This window comes from Pteropus alecto, unplaced genomic scaffold (genome assembly GCF_000325575.1).
Source record: "Pteropus alecto unplaced genomic scaffold, ASM32557v1 scaffold213, whole genome shotgun sequence".
Classification (NCBI taxonomy): domain Eukaryota; kingdom Metazoa; phylum Chordata; class Mammalia; order Chiroptera; family Pteropodidae; genus Pteropus; species Pteropus alecto.
Window position 1 is genome coordinate 5457553 of NW_006434829.1, and position 19733 is coordinate 5477285.

General features: G+C 39.4%; 1 protein-coding gene across 8 annotated transcripts in view; it reads left to right on the top strand.

The window, feature by feature from the left end:
• Positions 1–6464: 6464 nt before the first annotated feature.
• Positions 6465–19733, top strand: part of IFT81 (intraflagellar transport 81) — a 68498-nt gene continuing 55229 nt past the window's right edge. For 5 of the 8 annotated variants that reach the window (XM_015587993.2, XM_015587999.2, XM_015587998.2 and 2 more), the window contains exons 1-9: positions 6465–6562; positions 7686–7861; positions 9191–9349; positions 9886–9989; positions 10551–10731; positions 12798–12887; positions 15251–15316; positions 15629–15739; positions 16740–16824. In XM_015587993.2, coding sequence (XP_015443479.1) covers positions 9206–9349; positions 9886–9989; positions 10551–10731; positions 12798–12887; positions 15251–15316; positions 15629–15739; positions 16740–16824 — 781 coding nt within the window. In that variant the 5' untranslated portion in view covers positions 6465–6562; positions 7686–7861; positions 9191–9205. Of the gene's footprint in view, positions 6563–6599; positions 6958–7685; positions 7862–9190; positions 9350–9885; positions 9990–10550; positions 10732–12797; positions 12888–15250; positions 15317–15628; positions 15740–16739; positions 16825–19733 lie in introns of those variants that run through there. The other 3 variants (XM_006910019.3, XM_015587994.2, XM_015587996.2) reach the window with 3 other exon arrangements.

Below are 19733 nucleotides of genomic sequence, written 5' to 3' on the forward strand. Positions count from 1 at the left end.
TTGACGTCATCAGCCCAGGAGGGAGAAAAGGTCTTGGCAACATGAAGGAGAAGGCCAGTTTGTGCCCTGCTGCTCCTGGCCTTTTCTCGTCCCCTCCCATCAACCTTTTCCTGCACGATCTGGAGCTTCCTGATGGCCCAAAACGCAGCTCCACTGCTGATTACCCTTAAATACTCCCCCTGAATTCTATAAATACACCAGCGCTCAGCTGGGAAAAAAAGGACTTGAAAGGCATCTGAAATGAAAATACATTTTTTTCCCACCATCAGCCAAGTGTTTTTTCTCCATCTATCCCGTCTTTGATTCCGGGGTAATCACTTGGATTTCGAACAATTAACCCTTCCTGAGTAAGAGAAGCGTTTCCTTGACAAAGCCCTCGCAGGCAGAGGAAGCCAGCCAGCGTGTTAGCACCGGCCCTCCGGCGTAGGAGACTCCCGTGCCTCCTCAGTCATGGTCTGTCATGGTCTGTCATGGTCCTTCTCCCAGACCGCTGAGCCAGTTGTGAGTCAGTTTAGCAGTTTCGATGAAAATGGCTTTGCGATCAGGCAGACCTGTGTGTGAATGTTGTTGACTCAGCCAGCTACTCGCTATGTGACCTTGGGCTCCCTTATGAACTCTCCAGGCCTCACTTTCCTTAATTATAAAATGGAAAAACAATACGGTCCTTTCGGCCTTGCCGTGAGAGTAAGTGAGACGATGTGGGTGAGGATGGCGTGCTGAAATGAAATTAGGCCTCACTCCACGCGCCAGGACGCTGACCTTCAGCTAGAGAGCCAAGGCAGCTTGGAGACATGGGGGTAGTTCAGTCGACCTTGCGAGGCCTCATTGCTCATCATTTTTATAATTCAATATGTAACTCAATTTATAATCCATCAGTCTGTCCTTCCAGATCCCCACTCCACCATTTTCTTCCTCGGGAGGCCAATCGGCACGGATGACCTCGAGGGGTTGCCTGCCCCTTTGGCGCCCAGTTGAGTTTGGCTAATGAGAAGCCGGCCGGGAGATCGGAGGGAGGGAGGAATGTGAGGTCAGGACCGGCCACTGCTACAGGCTCCATTCGGCAGACTTCTCTGTGTAGCTGCTCTGTTGGGCTTCTGGTGCCTGTCTTCTTCTCTGGCTGCTTCAGGCTTAGGGCAGCAACGGCTGCCTTTGTTGCTGGTCCCTTGTTGGTTTTCCTAAATCCTGCCCACACTTTTATAAATAGTCCTTTATTAAGCTCCTCTCCATTGTCCAGAGTGTGCCATCTTCATCCCGCCAGGACGCTGACTGACACAGAGGTTATCCGTTTCAGTCCACGACTCAGATTGGCAAGAGGAAGAGTATGAATTTCCAATGAACCGAGATCCCACTCCGAGCCCCCATCCTGTCATTACGGGGCATCTCCCCCTCACACACATCCTGGGGGACGCCAAGTCCCCGGGCTCTTTCGCGGTGACAAAACTTTAGAGAGTTACTCGAGGTCCTCTGTCAATGGCCCATCCTGGCGACGGCCTGGTCACCCACCTGTCATCCCAGGCTGCCTGCTCCTTTCAGGTACAGGCATTAATGCATCCCTGTCAGGCCTGCAACAAGGAAAGCTTTGGCCACAGTGGAAGCCACTGGACTCGCTGTGGCCTCCGTGGGGTGTTTCCCTTTCTCAGGGGTTGCCCTGGAATGATCAACCTGCGACCCTTCTTAGCATCTCTCTTCTCTCTTATTTTAGAAGGACCTTCTCTCTCTACTCCCTGCATGAGGACAACAGTATAATCTCCTCCAAACACTTCAGACCTTTACAAAAAGCAGGAGGCCCAGCTTCTGATCTTAAGCAGCAAAACTCAAGGCAATGCAAATTATTTCAAGAGGAGGGGAAACAGGAACACACACATAAATTAAAATTTTAATAAATTCTGACACATATGTGATGTTTTTAACAAAGTTCCTGATGTACAGTAAGCACTCAGGAAGAATGTTAGGGGCATCCTATTTTTCATTCTATACTTATACCTGAAGAATTAATATGAATTACATGTTATTTTGACTCCTCTACATTGCCCATTAATCTCACAAAACCCATTACAAATACTATTTGGAATATCATCCATTCAGTTAAATATTTCACTTATTTATCTTTTTTTACCTTTTAGGAAAAAAACTGCTACTAAACATACCCACAAGATTAAATTGCCATAGCAGAGACAATTTAGGATATCTGCAAAACTCAATTCAAGTTTCCATTTAAATTTAGTGTCTTTCATCTGCAAGGAACCTAGATGGTGAAGGCATTAAATGACAATTAATGGATAACAGAATAACCCGCTTCCGAATTTGTTCCTGCGTCTGGGTCATTTTTCCCAGTTTTGAAAGAATGAGATAAAGTGGGCAGTGTGCAGAGTAGCCCCAGATGGGATAGCATCTTGAAAACTGGCATTTGCTGAATACTCGCGCAGAATCCAGAAATATCTCACGGTCAGGATGAAAGGTCTAAATTTAATACCAAAAACAGAAAATTGGCTTGGCTCCTCTGTATTCTGCACAGGAAAGTTCTTGTTTGGAAGTTCTGAAATGCGAAGGGGCTGGAGACATTATGTTCACAGCATCCTCAGGTTTTCAGGAGGATCTGGGAGGTCTGCTCTTATGCCAAGATCTCGTTTGGCCCACAAGGGAAGCCTGCATCGAAGAAAGATAATTTGTTGGTAGGAAATCAGGGAGAAAGTTCACACTGATACAGATACTCCCCACAATAAATATGGGCTCACTTCTTCCCATTCTGGTTTTGCTTTCCCAGCTTTTAAGATTTAACCACCTTCCCTGACCACCTGTGAGAGGACATCTGTTGTTCTTGTTTGCGTAACATCTCTGCCACTGGTAAGCCAGCCCTTCCTTTTCTGGAGCCACCCTCACCAGTCTATTACTATGTCCATCAGAGTAGAGCAGGTGATTTAAGAATGGGCTGACATACTTCTGACCACTGAAAGTCATCACTGGGAATTTGATGAAACTATTGAAGATTGTACTTTTTATTGAGGTTGCCAAACTGGAAGAATGTAAGCTTCCTGCTACTACTAGCAGCCCATTCAGAAGAAAGTGGGGACAAGAGATAGAGAGATGGAGGGAGAAAGAATGGCAAGATAAATGTCACTCAGCTCCTAGATCAAGCCATACCTGAAGGTAGTTCATCCTTAGACTTCACAATCGCATGAAATAATGACCCCCCTCCTTATTTTTTATCTTGTACTAAACTGAGTCTTGAAAAATACATTTGACCAGGAGTGATTTCCCCCCACCTCTGAATAACCAGAGCTGAGTTTCACAACTGCGTCTATTCCTTGCAGTATCCGTTAGATTAAATGAGGGAGTTGGAAGAGGCAGCTTTCAGTTTCTTTCTCCCTTCCTTCCCCCCTCTCCCTACCCTCTCCTTCACTGGGGCCAGTGAACATTTAAAGGACACTGCTCCATAACATAATTTTTTTAATCAGAGGGCTTCAAGCGAGAAGCAGATTGGGGATTTTAGTGCTTTAGTAACAAGGGGTGAGTAGATTTCAACAACGGTCTGTTGTTACAACCAAAAACTGCTAAAGAATCCACATCTTGAATTCTGTAGTCTACAATCATGAGCACCCGAGAGACCAAAATTAACAAGAATTGAAAGAAAAAGACAAACCCGAGAATGAACGGAGATCCCCTCACACACACGCCCATGTCCCTGACGTACATTCCCCGCTCACCTGACTTAGCCAATGGAAGTATTTTATCCGTAAGAGATGGAGGTGTGTACACAGATGTTCACAGCAGCGTTGTTCATTATAGCCCAAGGTGGAAACAATTCACATTTCCATCAACCGGTAAATGGGTGAACAAAAAAACCCACACAGCGAAATATCATTCTGCCATAAAAAAGAATGAAGTACTGATACCTGCTACAACATGAATGAGCCTTGAAGACATTACACCAAGTGAAAAAAGCCAGACACAAAAAAACACATATTTTATGATTCCATTTATAAGAAATGTTCAGAAAGGCAAATCCGTAGAGAGGAGGAAAAGCAGATTAGTGGTTGCCAGGGGCTGGGAAGTGGTGGTTTGTTTGTTTTGTTTTGTTTTTTTAATTGCCAAGTGGGAGACGATGGTTAAAGGGAACGGGCTTTCTTTTGCGGGTAATAAAAAAGTTCCAGGATTAGATAGTGGTGATGGTTGCACAACTTTGTGAATATGCTAAAAGCAATTGGATCGTAGACTTTAAATGGATGAATTATATGTATGTAGATTATATCTTACTAAATCTATTAAACAGAAAGAGTCAGGGTAGTAGTAGGAATCTTTCCGAAAGGCTCTCATATGACTGGGACTCTCCTTCACTTATAAAAATGTTAAATATAGTTCAGCCAAGAGGCATCTTTGGCGGTTTACACGGAAGACTCAACATAGCATCTAAGGTGGAAAACATCTCCACGTGGGTGGTTTGACTTGGTATATAATCAGCGATGCCTTCACTGTTATGAAACTGTTGCTATGTTCTTAGAGCCCTCATCGAATCTTTTCGTCTTAAATGAATCAGGGCGTGATGGCAGGTCTTCCTTCGGCCTGTGTCTGGGCCCTGTGGATAGGTAACAGCCCAGTATGTGCAGGCCTCTCTTCTCTTTGCTTCAAGTTGGAATGTAAGCTCTCAGTACATGGATCTCAGGAAGCCTGCTTCAAATTCTCCATCTGTAGACTCTAGAGAGGAGCAAATCTAACCACCTCATTTTTTTTTTAAAGAATAAAAGACATGTCTTCCAATGTCAGGCACTGTTCTTATCGCTTTACCTATGTCAATTCATTTATTCTCAAATCAGCCCTTTTGAGGAAGGCATTATTATAGCCTCATGTTATAGATGAGGAAAGCTCAGAGAGGCGAGGACACACAATGGCAGGTCCAGGGTTCAAATCCAGGCAGCCAGGAGAATCTCCTAACACACCCAACAGGATTAATTAATTATGTAGCCTCTTGTATGAATCCTATTATTTCTCCCGGAGTTATTTATTTAACTTTTCAAGGTTTTAAGTGTTCTAAATGTTGTCATAAGCACCTTTCTGTGAGCTGGAACCAATCTTGGTTTTTCTCCAAGCACCCCGTTGGGTACCTTCACTTCAATATTCAGAAGGCAGCCAGCAATGGACCCAACTTGAGTGTTCTGTTTCCTCTGCCAGATAAACCCTCCCCTTTCGTGTTTGACTAATTTTTACTGATCCTTAAACATCACTTTGTCTGATAGATCCTCTCCTGATAGATAATATGGTCTCTTCAGCCCCAAATAACCTTGGGACTCTTCATCTGGGCTCCCCCATCATTGGGTCCTTTTATTATAGGACTTAGTTAGCATCCTTGTATTGGTGTTGCCCATTCAATTGTCTCTCATCCCATACTAGACTGTGAGTTCCATGAGGACAGGGGCCAGGTAATTCCTGCTCCCCAGCGACTGCATCCCCAGCAGCCAGTGCAGTGCGGGGTACATAGGAGATGCCTGATATGGAATTTGTTTTGTTTATAAGTCCGATGCTAAGTGTGTAGTTGGTTTCTTCCAAGATGTTTGAGCTAGCAACTAAGTTTTCAGGGTGTGTGGAATTTCATTCTCATTTTTTCATTGTTATCTGACATCACGAAGTTCAGTGGTCTCCAGTCTAATGGGGGAGAGGGCTTCAAAATACCATTCACCGACTGAGGTCTCCCCCAAGCCAGTTCGTGCAATGGGGTCTCTGTTCTAGGGGACTTCCTGGCTCCTTTGTGATCTTTCTCCTGCTTACCTCGCAGGATGTGAACCCCATGAAGAGAGCAAAGAGGACTTCATTTATTTCTGCAGGTGCCTAAAAAAGAGGCTCTTTAAAAAAAAAAGAAAAAGAGGCTCTTAGAAAACAAAAGAAGCCTTAGGCCATTTACTTTTTTTCCAGGCTCTCAGCATATTAAAAAATTTACCAGATTTAAAATATTTAATTCTCAGTATAGGCTTTTTGGCCCAATAACGTGACAAAGAAGCTGAAATCTCTACCATGGCTGTGTCTTCTTTTAATCCTGCCAGAGACTCTACGATTATTCCCACGTCTAACCTAATTTGTATATACTTCTGCCAAAAGCCTAAATTTGAAGCTTAGGCCAAATGCTTCCTCAACTAAAAATCTCACTGGTCCTGCCTCAGACAAAGAAGTCATCACCGATATTGGCAGGAAGAAAGGACGAAAAGAAAACGCACATTTAGCATGGGTTAATGAAGAGACTATTTTCTGAACTGCAAACTGCAGAACGTTCGGGAAGGTTTATTAGCGATAACAACCCCAAATACTCCAAGCTGGCCGCAGTGGCTCAGAACCTGAGACCTGTGAGCCCACTGTGCACACGGGCCCGGCACCCCTCCGCCTTGCACCTCCGTAAGCCTCCACGGCCGCGCGCGCCCGAGCCACACCCCCTACCGGAAACGCGCGGCCCTCCCGGGCGGAAGTGACGTACGCCACGGCCTAGCAACCGTTGCCAAGGAGTTCGTCTCTAGGAACCGACAAACGCCCGGATACTTCCAGGGGGTGTTAGAAAGTGGTTCCGTGAGGAGAATTTGAGGTAACCTCGCCAACCCGCGGTCGGAAATTTCCCCGAACCCCGAAATAAGAGAGAACTCCGTCTTCCCCTCCCCAGTGCAGCATCTCGCCAGTGGAGGGGTCGCCGCAATTAAGCCCCCCACATCGGGGGTTGGCTCCTCGCGGTGATCCAGGCCGCGCCCCGGCGGACGCAACCGTCGGGGAGCCTAGACGTGCCTGGGTCGGATGTGGGGTCCCCTGTCCCCTCTCCCAATCCCCAGGGTCCGAGGGACACTATTTTTGGGAATCGCACGAGGCTGCGGGTCCCGAGCTGGTGCCAGCCCGAGAGCAGGGCAGCGTGGCTTCTGTCCCGAGTTGTGCCAGATAAACGCACGTCCCGGTTTTAATTCTGTCCCCACCCCTCGAGTTCTCAGGAGGGTAAGTGCTTGTGAACTAGTGTGGTGACTTTCCGCTGGAACACGGAGCGTAATTGCTTTTGCTAATTTTGGAGCACAGAGCCCCCTGGGCATAGACAACCTACCTGTTCACTCCATCTTTGTCCTTAGCCGGTGACCATCTCAAAGCTGGTGGGCAAGTAGGGGGGCCACCCAACTAATTTCTTTTCCTCTCCTGGTAATGTTTAACTTGTTTATCCAAGTGTTTTGTTTTGTTTTCTTTGAAAAAGAACCGTGTGTGTGTTATATTTAACTTCAGAATCATTAAAAATTAAATATATGTCTATGAAGGTTATGACGTGGACTTTCACTTAAAATACTTTTTTTTTTTTCACTTAAAGTACTTTTAAGATTAGAAAACTTGCATCTCCAATGTGGTTTTTTATTTATTTTCTGTAGAGGTTTTTTTCTTTACAGTTAAAAGAAAACTTCAAATTTATCAACCACATTGGTTATCCCTTCTACTGTCTTTTGATTTATTATTTAACACTAATAATTATTTACTCATGATTTTATCATAATTATGGAGAAATGATAATGTCTTTACATTTTGATGTTTTCTAAGTATCCAGCTCCACTCAATATAAGAAACCTATTTCAGAGCAAGTGCATGCTGCCCCAAGGAATGACTTGGGTAAAATAACATGTATCCATTTCATGGTTAAAAACTATTAGGGAGCACTGAAGTAATGTTTTCTTTATTTCTTTTAGCAGTTCAGTTTTTAATTCATTTTTTAAAATTGGTGGTTAAAAACATTGCCTGCCTGCAAAATTTCTACTACTTCCTCCCATATTAAACAAGTGATGTCTGCATGCAGAAAACATGAAGAACCTTGGTAAAGCTATTTAAGCAATTAAGGAATCAGATCACCCAATTTTTAAAAAAGGTACAGCCTTTCTCACTCACCGCTAGCCTACTTAAGCTTATGTTGTGGTGGTGGTTGTTGTTTGGCCTTGGGCCTCTGAACAAATTCACTCAGTCTAGTGGAAGAAGTCACTGCTTTCGATGCAGTGGGTGTTCAGAGATGGAATCAGACATAGATATATCCTTATGGAATTTACAGTTTAGTAACGAAGTAAAAAGGTACTTAAGTAACTAGTACAAAATAGAAGAGTAACTCTAGGAGAGCAGAGCAGATGAAGTGTGGTCAATGCGGAGGGCAGGCACTGCTATTCTGGTGACAACGTGGCGGGGATAGTTTGAGAAAGATTTCCTGGAGGAAGCTGCCTTTGGTGAGCAGGGCTGAAACAGGTAGGATTTGCACCTCTGGAGGGGAGAACAGTTCTTCTAGGCAGAGACAACAGCATTGCCTGAAGGCAGAGATGGAACAGCTGGGGAGCAGTGACCATTTCAGTCTGCTGGAGTTTGAAAGGGTGAAAAGTAACAATTTGGAAATAAAGTTGGGAAAGGCTAAATTGAGCTAGATCTTGAAGTGTCTTGAAGTCCAAGAAGTTTAGACTTTATTTTGTGGGCAGTGAGAAGCCTACAAATGATTTGGAATGGGAGAGGTGGAGACCAGAAAGCATGAGGCTCTTACCTTATTGAGGGCAAAGGAAACAAAGGCCTGAATTGCTCACAGGTGCCAGAGTCGATGCCTACAGGGCCAAGCCCATAACATCAGTGGGTGAAAAGTGCTTGGTGGAGGAAAACAAAACAAAACCAAAGACAGTGTACCCAGGCTAAAGCTTGCAGCCTCTACTCAGCTTCAGTTGGGTGTGGCCATGGAAAAATATGGGCCCAGGGTTGCCAGATCTGATTTTCAAGAGAGACTGGAAATCTGGATTTTAATGTAAAAATATCTCCCAATTTTTAAACATAGGCTACTAATAAAAAAAATTAGAAGCATATCTACAACTTAATAAGTTTTTACCCCTGGGTGGAGTTGTGAAGCTGAACGGTAGAGATGTTAACATAAGTATAATTTATTATTCATTTGTCTATGTTAATCAGTGTTAATTCAGATGATTGCTGTCACACCAAATTCATACCCCAAAACAATTTCCATTAAATATTAATAGTATATATTGTAGCATTCATAATAAAGTCTTCACACCCTGATTTCTTTTAATAAAATCACCTTCACAGCTTTTGCATGCCATATAGAATTATATTTTTCGTTCCTACTTCCTATAAGCTTAAATATTGATTTTTTTTCCAGAACTTTTGTTACCAATAGTGAGGAATTTTTTTCTCTATTTTTACTCTTCGGTTCAAGGTATAAGACCTAATTATGAGTGACCAAATCAAATTCATTGTGGACAATCTCAATAAGGAGCCTTTTAGAAAGAACTATAATTTAATCACATTTGATTCCCTGGAGCCAATGCAACTATTACAAGTTCTCAATGATGTTCTGGCCGAGATTGACCCAAAGGTAAGAGTTTTTTCTTTCTCTCTGATGTAAAGGGTGGCAAGAAAGCTAGCTTCTGCCTCTAAATATCTGTCTTAGGCAAATTACTTAACCTCTTTGGGCTTTATTGTCATAAGGCCTTATTTTACAGGCCTTATGCTTGTAAAGTAATAGTAAATGATCTTTAAGCTTTCTCCATGAGATAAAATTACCTTATTTAGAAAATATTTCTCTACTTCCAAACCTAAATAAACTTGGTCCTGGAATGATAATGCAAAATTTTACAAAAGGTTTTATTGTATTGCAAGTTAGTTCATGACTCTCATCTACAAGCCTTTTCCTCTGGAGACTTTTTTAACCTTGACATTCTTAATACGAATCCTGATCTGACTTGCATGCAACCTCACTTGGAACCTGGGGACCTCCGTACTTAAAATGTTTTATGAAGAGACCATTGTGCCTATTATGCTCTAGCAGAGCAATTTTGTGAGTTTAAACGTTGTTCTTTGTTAGATATACAACAATAACATTTTTTTTTTTCAAATTTTTTTATTCGTTAGCAAGTTGTCGATATCAGGGAGGAGATGCCAGAGCAGACAGCCAAACGAATGTTGAGCCTCCTTGGTATTCTTAAATACAGACCTCCAGGAAATGCCACAGACATGTAAGAATCTGATCACGTGTTGCTTTCTTAAAACCACACTTTGCTACCCAAATCCTCACAGGCTGTAGTCAGTCTTCCTAGTAGGCAATGTCTGGTCTCTCTAAGTCAGTGGCCTCGGAACATCACTGAATTTCAAAACAATCTTGAACTTTGAATGTCACTTTGTCATACAGACGTCAAACAAAGGGTTAGTTTGTTCTCCTAATCAAAAAAGTCAGGCAAATCCACTCACCCATTTTATCATTGGTATGCCATCCTAGATAAAAGCAGTAACTTAAACCTGCCCAGTCAATGAAGTGAAGTATTAAGGCTGACTGTACCAACTAATGCTTCCAACACAAGCTTCCCATATAGTCCAGTGATAGATGAAGGCCTAATCTTATGTTTATTGTGAATGTGCAGACTGACTTTAGAATAGCCGTGGTTTTATCTTTTTTAAATAGTCCTGGGAAGCACTCAGGACGTTGTAAATCACATTTTAAGTAAATGTTATCTCTTCTCAAGGTTTACGTGTGTGTGTGTACGTGTACGTGTACGTGTGTACGTGTTTTCCTTTTTTAGGAGTACCTTCCGTCAGGGTCTGGTGATTGGAAGTAAACCTGTAATTTACCCAGTGCTCCACTGGCTTCTTCAGAGAACTAATGAACTGAAGAAAAGAGCGTATTTAGCCCGTTTTTTGATAAAACTTGAAGTACCAAGTGAGTTTCTTCAGGATGAAACTGTGGCTGATACCAATAAACAGGTATTCAATCCATAATATTATTTTAAAACGACCGTAATGGATTTCAAGGTGCACATGTTCAAATACATGTTAATCTCTATTTTCTGTCTCTGTATTTCCAGGTGGCACCAAAAAGTAAAACAGTTATCAGTTTTTTTTAACTGTAATCATGTATCAAATTATTGACTTTGCACACAAATACCAATTTAGTGATAGGAGTATGTGGATACAAAAAACCCTGAAGTTAAGAATTATGGGTAGATAGAATGCTAGGCTTAGGACTGCAAGGCACTTTGCTGATCAGTTAGGTAACTGTACAATTTGTCATCCAAATCAGAGAGAAAAAGGGCTATTATAATAATTGCACCAGGACAAAAAGTATAAATTGACACTTTCCCAGGCAAAATGGGATGTGCGAGCCCCAGGGAGGATTGTGTATAGACAGAGAAGCTAGGCTTGCAATCTCAGAGGACTATCCATTAGGCAGAAGATTGAGAAAGGGCTGGGTATTTGAAATTCCAATGCATTTTCCTCACCAGTGTTTTGGGGTAACACTGGGTTTGGGCCTTTGTCCTAAAGCTCTTGGCTACTAAGGGTTCTGGCTGGGCTGGCCCCTGCAGTTCAGAGCACATTGCTGATCAGAGACTATGGAAAGAGAGGATTCAGGTTTAAGACTTCAAAGAACTGATTTTTTTAAGTGCCTCTGTTTAGCACTTTGTGATTTTAGCACTCTGTTTAGCAATGATATGTGCCGGTCTGTGTATATACTTATGGAATAAAATTTATGGTATGTGGTGAATAGTTTGTCAGACCATCTCCCCCAATAGATTGCGAGGTCTATGAATACAAATATCATGTCTTAGCCATCTTTTTTTTTTTTTAATCTCCAGGGTTTTATAGAGTTGCTTCTATATGGTATGTGCTTAAAATATGGTTTGAATTAAAACAACTAACTGATTTTTTATCCACATATTTAGTTCTTTTGGGTAGCCATGGCAGTAATTCAAAATAGAGTCAATATCGATCTCTTAACACATTTCTGCAGTTGAAAGATTTATGCAGATATTATATCAAATGCTACAGGACATGCCATAGGAGAAATACAGCAGAATGAGACCACCTCAGCCCCTACCTTCGAAGGCTTTATCTCATGTAGGAAATAGGGAAAGTGTAAATGTGAAACATTTTCTCCTCCCTACACTCCCCCGTCAATAAATTTGATAAAATGAATTCCTCTGAAGGAAGTTTATTAATAGTTTGTACTAAATATGCCCAGCTAATTATTGGAAGAATTAATGATTACAAAGAATATTTGTTCTTGAAATATATCTGAAGCGAATATACAAAATGACTTACACATTTAGCCGAGACTCTAATAAAAAAATGCACATTTTCTGAATAGTTTTAGAATGATTTATAGGATATGATCAGTTAAGAAGAATATTATTAATTTTCTGTCATTGCCCACAAAAAATACTATTTTTTTAAAACTGGGTAAGAGTTGTGATTTTTTTCATTCATTGATCTACTTTTTATTGAATACCTGTATAAATTATATACTGCGCTAGGCCCCAGGGATATAAAAGTATACACGATCAGTATGATTCTTGTCTTCCTGGCTCTCACTGTCTAATGGAGGGAGACAGATGAGTAACTAGACAATTATAATTTTAGGTGTTATCTACTCTGATATCATGATATTCTGATATGGAGCTGGAGCAGTCTTCCGGGAGAGAAGTGGTATCTATGCTGAGGTCTGAAGGATGAATGGGAGTTATCCAGGTTGGGGATGAGGGGAGTCGGAGGGACTAGGGTATAAATGGGAAATGAGAGCGTGGAATGCTCCAGAGTCTGAAAGATCAGAGTAGAGTGTGAGGTGGGAAAGTAACCAGAGAGGAAGCGGGAAAGTATTTAGTGACCAGATTATCAGACCTACTTTTGTGTGTCCTAAATAAATGTTTAAAGATGTATTTTTAATTTTGTTCTTATAATGATTTAAGTAATCGCTATAAGTTAATGGGTAACCTGATTAAGGAAAGCCTGCTGTATCTAGTCATTGGTTTATCATTTTTTAACTTGTTTTTCAGTATGAAGAGTTGATGGAAGCCTTTAAAACTCTGCATAAAGAATGCGAGCAACTTAAGACATCCGGATTTTCTACAGCAGAGATAAGAAGGGTAAAGAAAAAAATACAACAGTATTTTTTAGGATTTGAATAATGTTAGGTTTAGCATTTTTGTTTTTAGTTAATTCTGTATGAGTCTTAAGAATACATGGAAACTAGTGATAGCACGAGGTAGATTTTCTTTTGTAGGACTTTTGCTAGTTCTCTTCTGGAGAAATTAACAAGGGCAGGGTAAATTCACAGTGAGTTCTTTGTACTGTGTAGACTACTACCATGGGTATATAGATATCTGATATATATTGTAGAAAGTAGAAAAAAGGACACAAAAAAATTGTTCAGTTGTTAACATTTTGTTGCATATCCTTTCAGGCTTTTTTTTTCATGTGTATGTAGAGGGGATCATGCTATCCGTAATTCTTTGTGTCTTTTTAAATGATTATATTGTGAATATATTCCCATTGTTATCTTTCTACAATACAATGATTTTTAATGACTAAATAATATTTCATAGTATGGATAGTTTAACCATTTCTGGTTTTATTTGTTTTCATTTTTTGCTATTACAGATAATGCTGCGATTACCTTCTACCATAAACTTATCTTTGTGTATCTGTGATCGTTTCCTTAGAATAAATTTCTAGAAATGGAATTACTTATTAAAGCACGTGAAAATTTTTAGGACTTTTGATGCAGGTTACATAATGTTCTCCAAAAAATATTTTACATTCTCACCAGGTATATGAGTTCTTTCTCAAACACTCACTGATTCTCACTTTTGTGGAATTTATATTTTTATAATTCCTGAGTTACCAATGTCATCTTTATCTTCTCATTCAATCAAGAAACATTAGAAGTCGCTTCCTCGGGGAGGCCTCCCCTGATTCCCTAGATAGATTAGTTCTCTCAGATCCCCTTTTCCATTTTATAACACTCTTTAAGCTTGTAATTACTTGACTTTCTGTCTTCCCAGCTATCTTTAAGCCGTTATGAGGCCAAGGGCCATGTCTGTATGTGTCTTGTTGATCACTATATGCCCATTGCCAATCTCAGTGCCCTGCACATGATAGGTTCTCAGTAGCAGTTTATTGGATGTATTAGAAATGAAAGATGAACTCACATATAGTGGGGGAGAAAGACCCGTAAGTAGATACTTATAACATAGTGTGGAAGAAGAGTGATCGATGTCCACCTGCTCTTTTTCCATTATGTCACATGAGTAAACCAAAATGATAAAATAGAGTCTGTAACTTTAAGTTCACAATCATTACCAAAGAAAGTATTTTCGAACATATTCTGTATAGAAAATATGACTAAGCAAGAAATAGAAAATAACTCATTCATAATCCAATATTCTAGATATATCTACTGCTGACATTTTAGTGAATCTATTTAAACCTTTATTTTGTTATTATACTATATATGTGTTGTAATCTGCTTCTTTCATGTAATGTCATATCATGACTTTTTCTCATGTCATTAAACATTCTTCTGCATAATTTTTAATGACTTTCATTGTATTATACCATAGTTTATTTAATAATCTTCTGATATTTGGGTCATTTCCAAATTTTAGATATAATTAGCACCATGAGACTCCTTATAGAGCAGTCAGTAACCTTTCATGAATATGTTATTAGGACAGATTTCCAGAGGTAGAATTACTGGGCTAGAAGGTATACACATTTATTTTAAGACTTTTGATATTGTTCTTTAATACAATACCACCACCAGTAGTGAGTAAGAACGCCTGTTTCCCCAAATCTTCTCAGTACCGACTACTACGTACAGTTTTCCTTTTAATATTACTGTGCTAGTTAGGCTATTAGGTTTTTAGGTTGAGCAAGAAGTTTGTTGTTTGTTTTCTCTAGAAAAATATTATGGAGCTAGTTAAAAGGAAGGTGGTGTATTTTTGTAGTCTTTATTTTTAGGAAGAGAACTGGTTAATTGACAAAACCAGACGCAAAGTTATGTCTTGAAAACACCATAGCTTTAAAAATAATTTTGATGGAAAATTGGCAGAATATAGTTTGGTATTTAGCAAAGCAGATGGGATGTCAGCAGCTGTTGTTCGTGTTTTTAGACCTGCACACTTTTAGAAGATTTTCAAAAAGTCATGTGCCCATATCTGGAATCAGAACACAAATGTGCTGGCTGGCAGCTTTACCTGGCTACATTATAACCTGTTTTAGTTGCTTTTCTAGATGAACACCAAGCTGCCAAATCAATTACAGTGCATAAAGAATCCTGGGCAGGGGTGGGGGAAAGGATAGAAATGTCCTTCATCCGAAAGAGGGTCTGTGTTCTCTAACACGATGGTTATAAGTGATGGAAATGGTAGATCCGTAATCATATCAGAACTTATTTAATTTTACAAAGAATACTTTTTCTAATCATGTCTTCTTGACTACTTTTTAGGATATCAGTGCAATGGAGGAAGAAAAGGATCAGCTTGTTAAGAGAGTTGAACGTTTGAAGAAAAGGGTAAGGCAAGCATTAGCACTGTAAGACTTTGGCTTCAAGTCCCAAGCACTTGCAAAGACTTAGGAATGCAAATACAGATTAGGCAAGGTGTGGGTGGATGTCAAGAATGGACTCAGATGACACTAACTGAAAGGGAATCTCCCCAGGCAGTAGCCCAAAACTTCTAAGGACCTGGGGTCTGGAGCTTTACTGTCATCTCCAGGGAGTACTGCTTACCAAAAGGAAATGATAAGTGGATGTCTGAGTCACGTGACATGCTGATTTCGGTCTTAAACTTGACAGTATCATGTACTACTTATTCCCTTACTGTAGGTGGAAACAGTTCAGAATCATCAACGGATGCTTAAAATAGCAAGGCAACTTCGAGTCGAAAAAGAGAGAGAAGAATTTCTTGCACAGCAGAAACAGGAACAAAAGAATCAGGTATCCACATAAAAGTTTGTATTCTCATGATGAAAGAAATAGTTCCTTCTGATAATTCAAATGTGAAGAACGAACTTTAGAAATTCCTGTTCGCCTTTGTTAACATGCTGGAATACTCTTTTAAGAGTATTTTGTGGTGCCGACCGCAACGTTTTGGATCATATACTCCTTGTGTATTTGTACACAGTCTTTTGGCCTGTGCTTAACTCGTGTTGTTCCAACATTATAGACTATTTGTTGTAATGTTAAATGGTAAGGTTAACTGTTGATAAAAATTCTAGAACCTCTCAAGGGTGTCCTAAGACTCTCGGACTGTAAGAACATCCTTTCTATTTCACTGATCATAGGATCCTCTACACTTGACTCCAGTGGCAAATGAGCAAATCATGAAAAGGTTCAAAAACACCCACATTCCATATTTTTAGACTTTGCCTTGAAGAAAAAATAATTTGACCAGAAAATATTACTTTTATTGTGTTAAAAGTCTGTCTTAAGACTGAGCAAACTTCTACATTAAAAGTATAGTTTGAATCAGCCCCATTTCCTTCTAAACGGGCAGTTGAAGTGCTCCGCTGTCTTAGGACTTGTCTCGGCATCACAGTAGTTCTACTACACTGCATTGCCAGGACCGTGAATGGTTACTGAGCATCAGTTTCTGATTCTGAGATGTCATTTGTAAGAATGCTCACATTCTTTAGAGTTAAGAAAACCATGTCATAATGAGAAAAGCCTGGCACGTATATTTCTGTAAGAAGTATTTTTCCTTGATCATCAAATTCAACAAATAATTTAAAAAATTTCTAAAGCGCTTTTTTTTTTTTTAACATGAAAAGGTATTGAGAGAACCAGTTACATTTTGGGTTTAACATAGGAATTTTCTTAGTTCTTATTCTTTTTATATCACAAGAATTATGTGGTACTTGTATTTTTCATTGCTTCTCTGTATGAGTGGTGGATTTCAATAGACTAAACAAGTAATGGATCTGATTGTATTTTAAAGCTATTTCATGCAGTGCAGAGACTGCAAAGAGTACAAAACCAGCTGAAGAGTATGCGCCACGCAGCAGCAGACGCAAAGCCTGAAAGTAAGTGGAAATGATGTGATATAGGCGATGAGAGAATATTAATTTAAATCGGTAGTCTTCCTTAAAGCAGTCGACTAACAGGTATTAATTATCGTCAAGTGATCTCTCAGTATGTGGAGCATCACTTCCTGATGAGGACACCCTTAATTTTTCATCGGGGGTTTTAAATTCCCATTCAGGGTTTTGTCAGAGGGTGAAGGTAATGAAAACCATTGTGGAGGGAGCCTCTGCTGTATGTGAACATGTGAAGCACTTAGGATGGATGTTAGGATGAAAAAGATGGTCAGAAAAAATGCAAATCGTTTTAAAGTCAGGGCTATAAAGAAAAAGAATAAAGTGTCAGACCGTTAAAGCTGAGTGTTTTGTTTTGTTTTTTCACATTTTGGGTTATGCTAATAACACAAGTGTCCCTGGCTCTGTTGTCACCTTAGCCTTACATAGAGAATAAATTGTTTTACTATCCCAGAGTCCACCACCAAAGTACCCTAGACATTTTTAAAGTACTTTTGTTTATCAGAAGGGAGACCACGTCAACTAGAAGAGCAATGCAGAGCTCCCGTTGGTAGTGGAGAAATATTCCAATGTAAATTTCCAGCTGTTACAGGGTTAATTCATTTTTCTTTAGTGTTCTATGAAATATTATACTCTTAAGATATAATACATAGAATAACTATGATAAAGACAGACGATAACAAGTGTTGATAAGAATGTAGAGAAAATTGAAACTCGTGTTGCTGGTAGAAATATAAAATGGTGCAACTTCTTTGGAAAACAGTTTGCCAGTTCCTCAAAATGTTAAACACAGAGTTATCATATGACCCAGCAATTTCATTTCTAAGTATCTACCCAAGAGAATTGAAAACATGTGTCTACATAAAAACTTGTATGGGAATATTCATAGCAGCACTATTCATAATAGCCAAATAGTAGAAACAACTCAAATGTCCCTAAACTGATGAATGAATGAACAGAATGTGGTATATCCACACAATGTAATATTATTCAACAATAAAAGGAATAAAGTATTGGTACATGTGACATGTATGAACCTCAAAAACATGTTAATTGAAAGAAACTGATCACAAAAGACCACATATTATATGATCCCATTTGTATGGAATATCTAGAAAAAGCAAATCCATAGAGATAGAAATGAAACTAGTGATTGCCTGTGGTTGGGGATCGTAGGGAGGACAGTTGGGAAAAGTAAGTGACTGCTCATGGGTATAGAGGCTTCTTTTGCAGCTGATAGAATGTTCTAAAATTGATTGATGGTTGCATCACTCTGTAAATATACGGAAAAAACATTGAATTGTACACTTATATGGATGAATTTTATGGCATGTAAATAATATCTCCATAAAGCTATAAAAAGAGATAATACAGTATTTCCTTAATTCTAGACACATATTCTTTCCCATTTTACTTGTCTTTGTAATTAGGATGTATCTTATGTTTTCTATGTACATTTAACATGGTATGTGTAATTTAGTTGATGGTATCTTACAGTTAATTACATCTTATAAATCAAGGAAGTATGGCATATTTAATTGATATTTAGGAAACCAGGACAGTACTCCCTACAAAACGTCTGGTTAATACATATTAACTAGTTGCTTTCCCTAGACTCTCTCACTCTCGGTCATTGTAAATTGGGATTCAAGCAATACCTGGAAGTTCCCATGCGTTTAGTTGTTGGTGTCATTTGATTCTTTATTCACTAAGTTTTCACTTTTTAGTAGAATGTTAATTTTCAAGACAAAATACTTTTTTATGATTTTTCCTCTTTAGTATAATATATATCTTTTTATTAGACGTTCTTTGGGTTTGATGTAGATTCCTTCACATCTTTACTATGAAAAATGAAGATGAATCTTCAAAAGAAATCCATTGCAGCCATTTAAAAATTAATATCAATATGCAAATTGTTCGTATACACCTACTCTTGCTAGGAAATTACCAGAATTTACCATTAATAGTGAAATTTTGGAAATGAAGGTAACGTGTATAAGAATTGAAAGATTTGGCATGCGGAAAAATAATTGATCAGTACAGTTTATTTAATACAGTTTAAAATGTTAGCTTGAACATGTGTTTCTGCAACATCTGTTATCCTCAATTTTATTAGCTTAAATATTTCTTGCTAGTATGTTTTACTCTGGCAACTAAACAGAACATCCAAAGATATTTACAGTATTGGTAATGTTTCATTTTTTATTTGAGTTGATAGTCTTTATTTTGCTTTGGCTTTCTAGTCTACTTAGATTGTTTGGGCCAGGAAATACATAATTATTTAGTAATAAAATGGACAAAGTTCTGTTTGGGGTATCTCTTGGGATTTTGGTTTAAAATATTAATACAAATAATATGTTAGTAGATGCTGCTGAACAATAAAATCATTGCATTATTAAGTAGTAATGGAAATAATCAGCTTAAACCAATAGTAGATTGATTCAGTATTTATCGATCATCTACTGTATGTCACGTACTATGCTAAGTGTTAGGAATAGAAATAGACATAATGCAGCGTGACGAATATGCTGATGGAGCTTAGCACAGGGTTCTATGAAAACAAAGAGGCAAAGCACCAAACTCCAGCACAGGCAAAAGGCTTCCTGGACGTGGTGGCCACTGAGTTAAGTCAAAGCTGGGAAGGCGAAAGAGCAGAAGACATTCCATGCCCAGGCGCAGTGGCTGGAAAGAACCTAAAGGTAGCGGGCTGAGCAAATGATAGATGAAGAAGCAGAGATGAAAGGGTAAGCGTCTGACTGCATGTCTTGGAAAAGGAGGCCAGAGAGGGGGGTTGTGAGTGAATGAATGAGAAGGACAGTGTTGAGCCCAGACTGTGGAGTGGTGTTTATATGCTGGAGGAAAGAATCAGTGAGACAAATGGCGGTTTGAAGATTCAG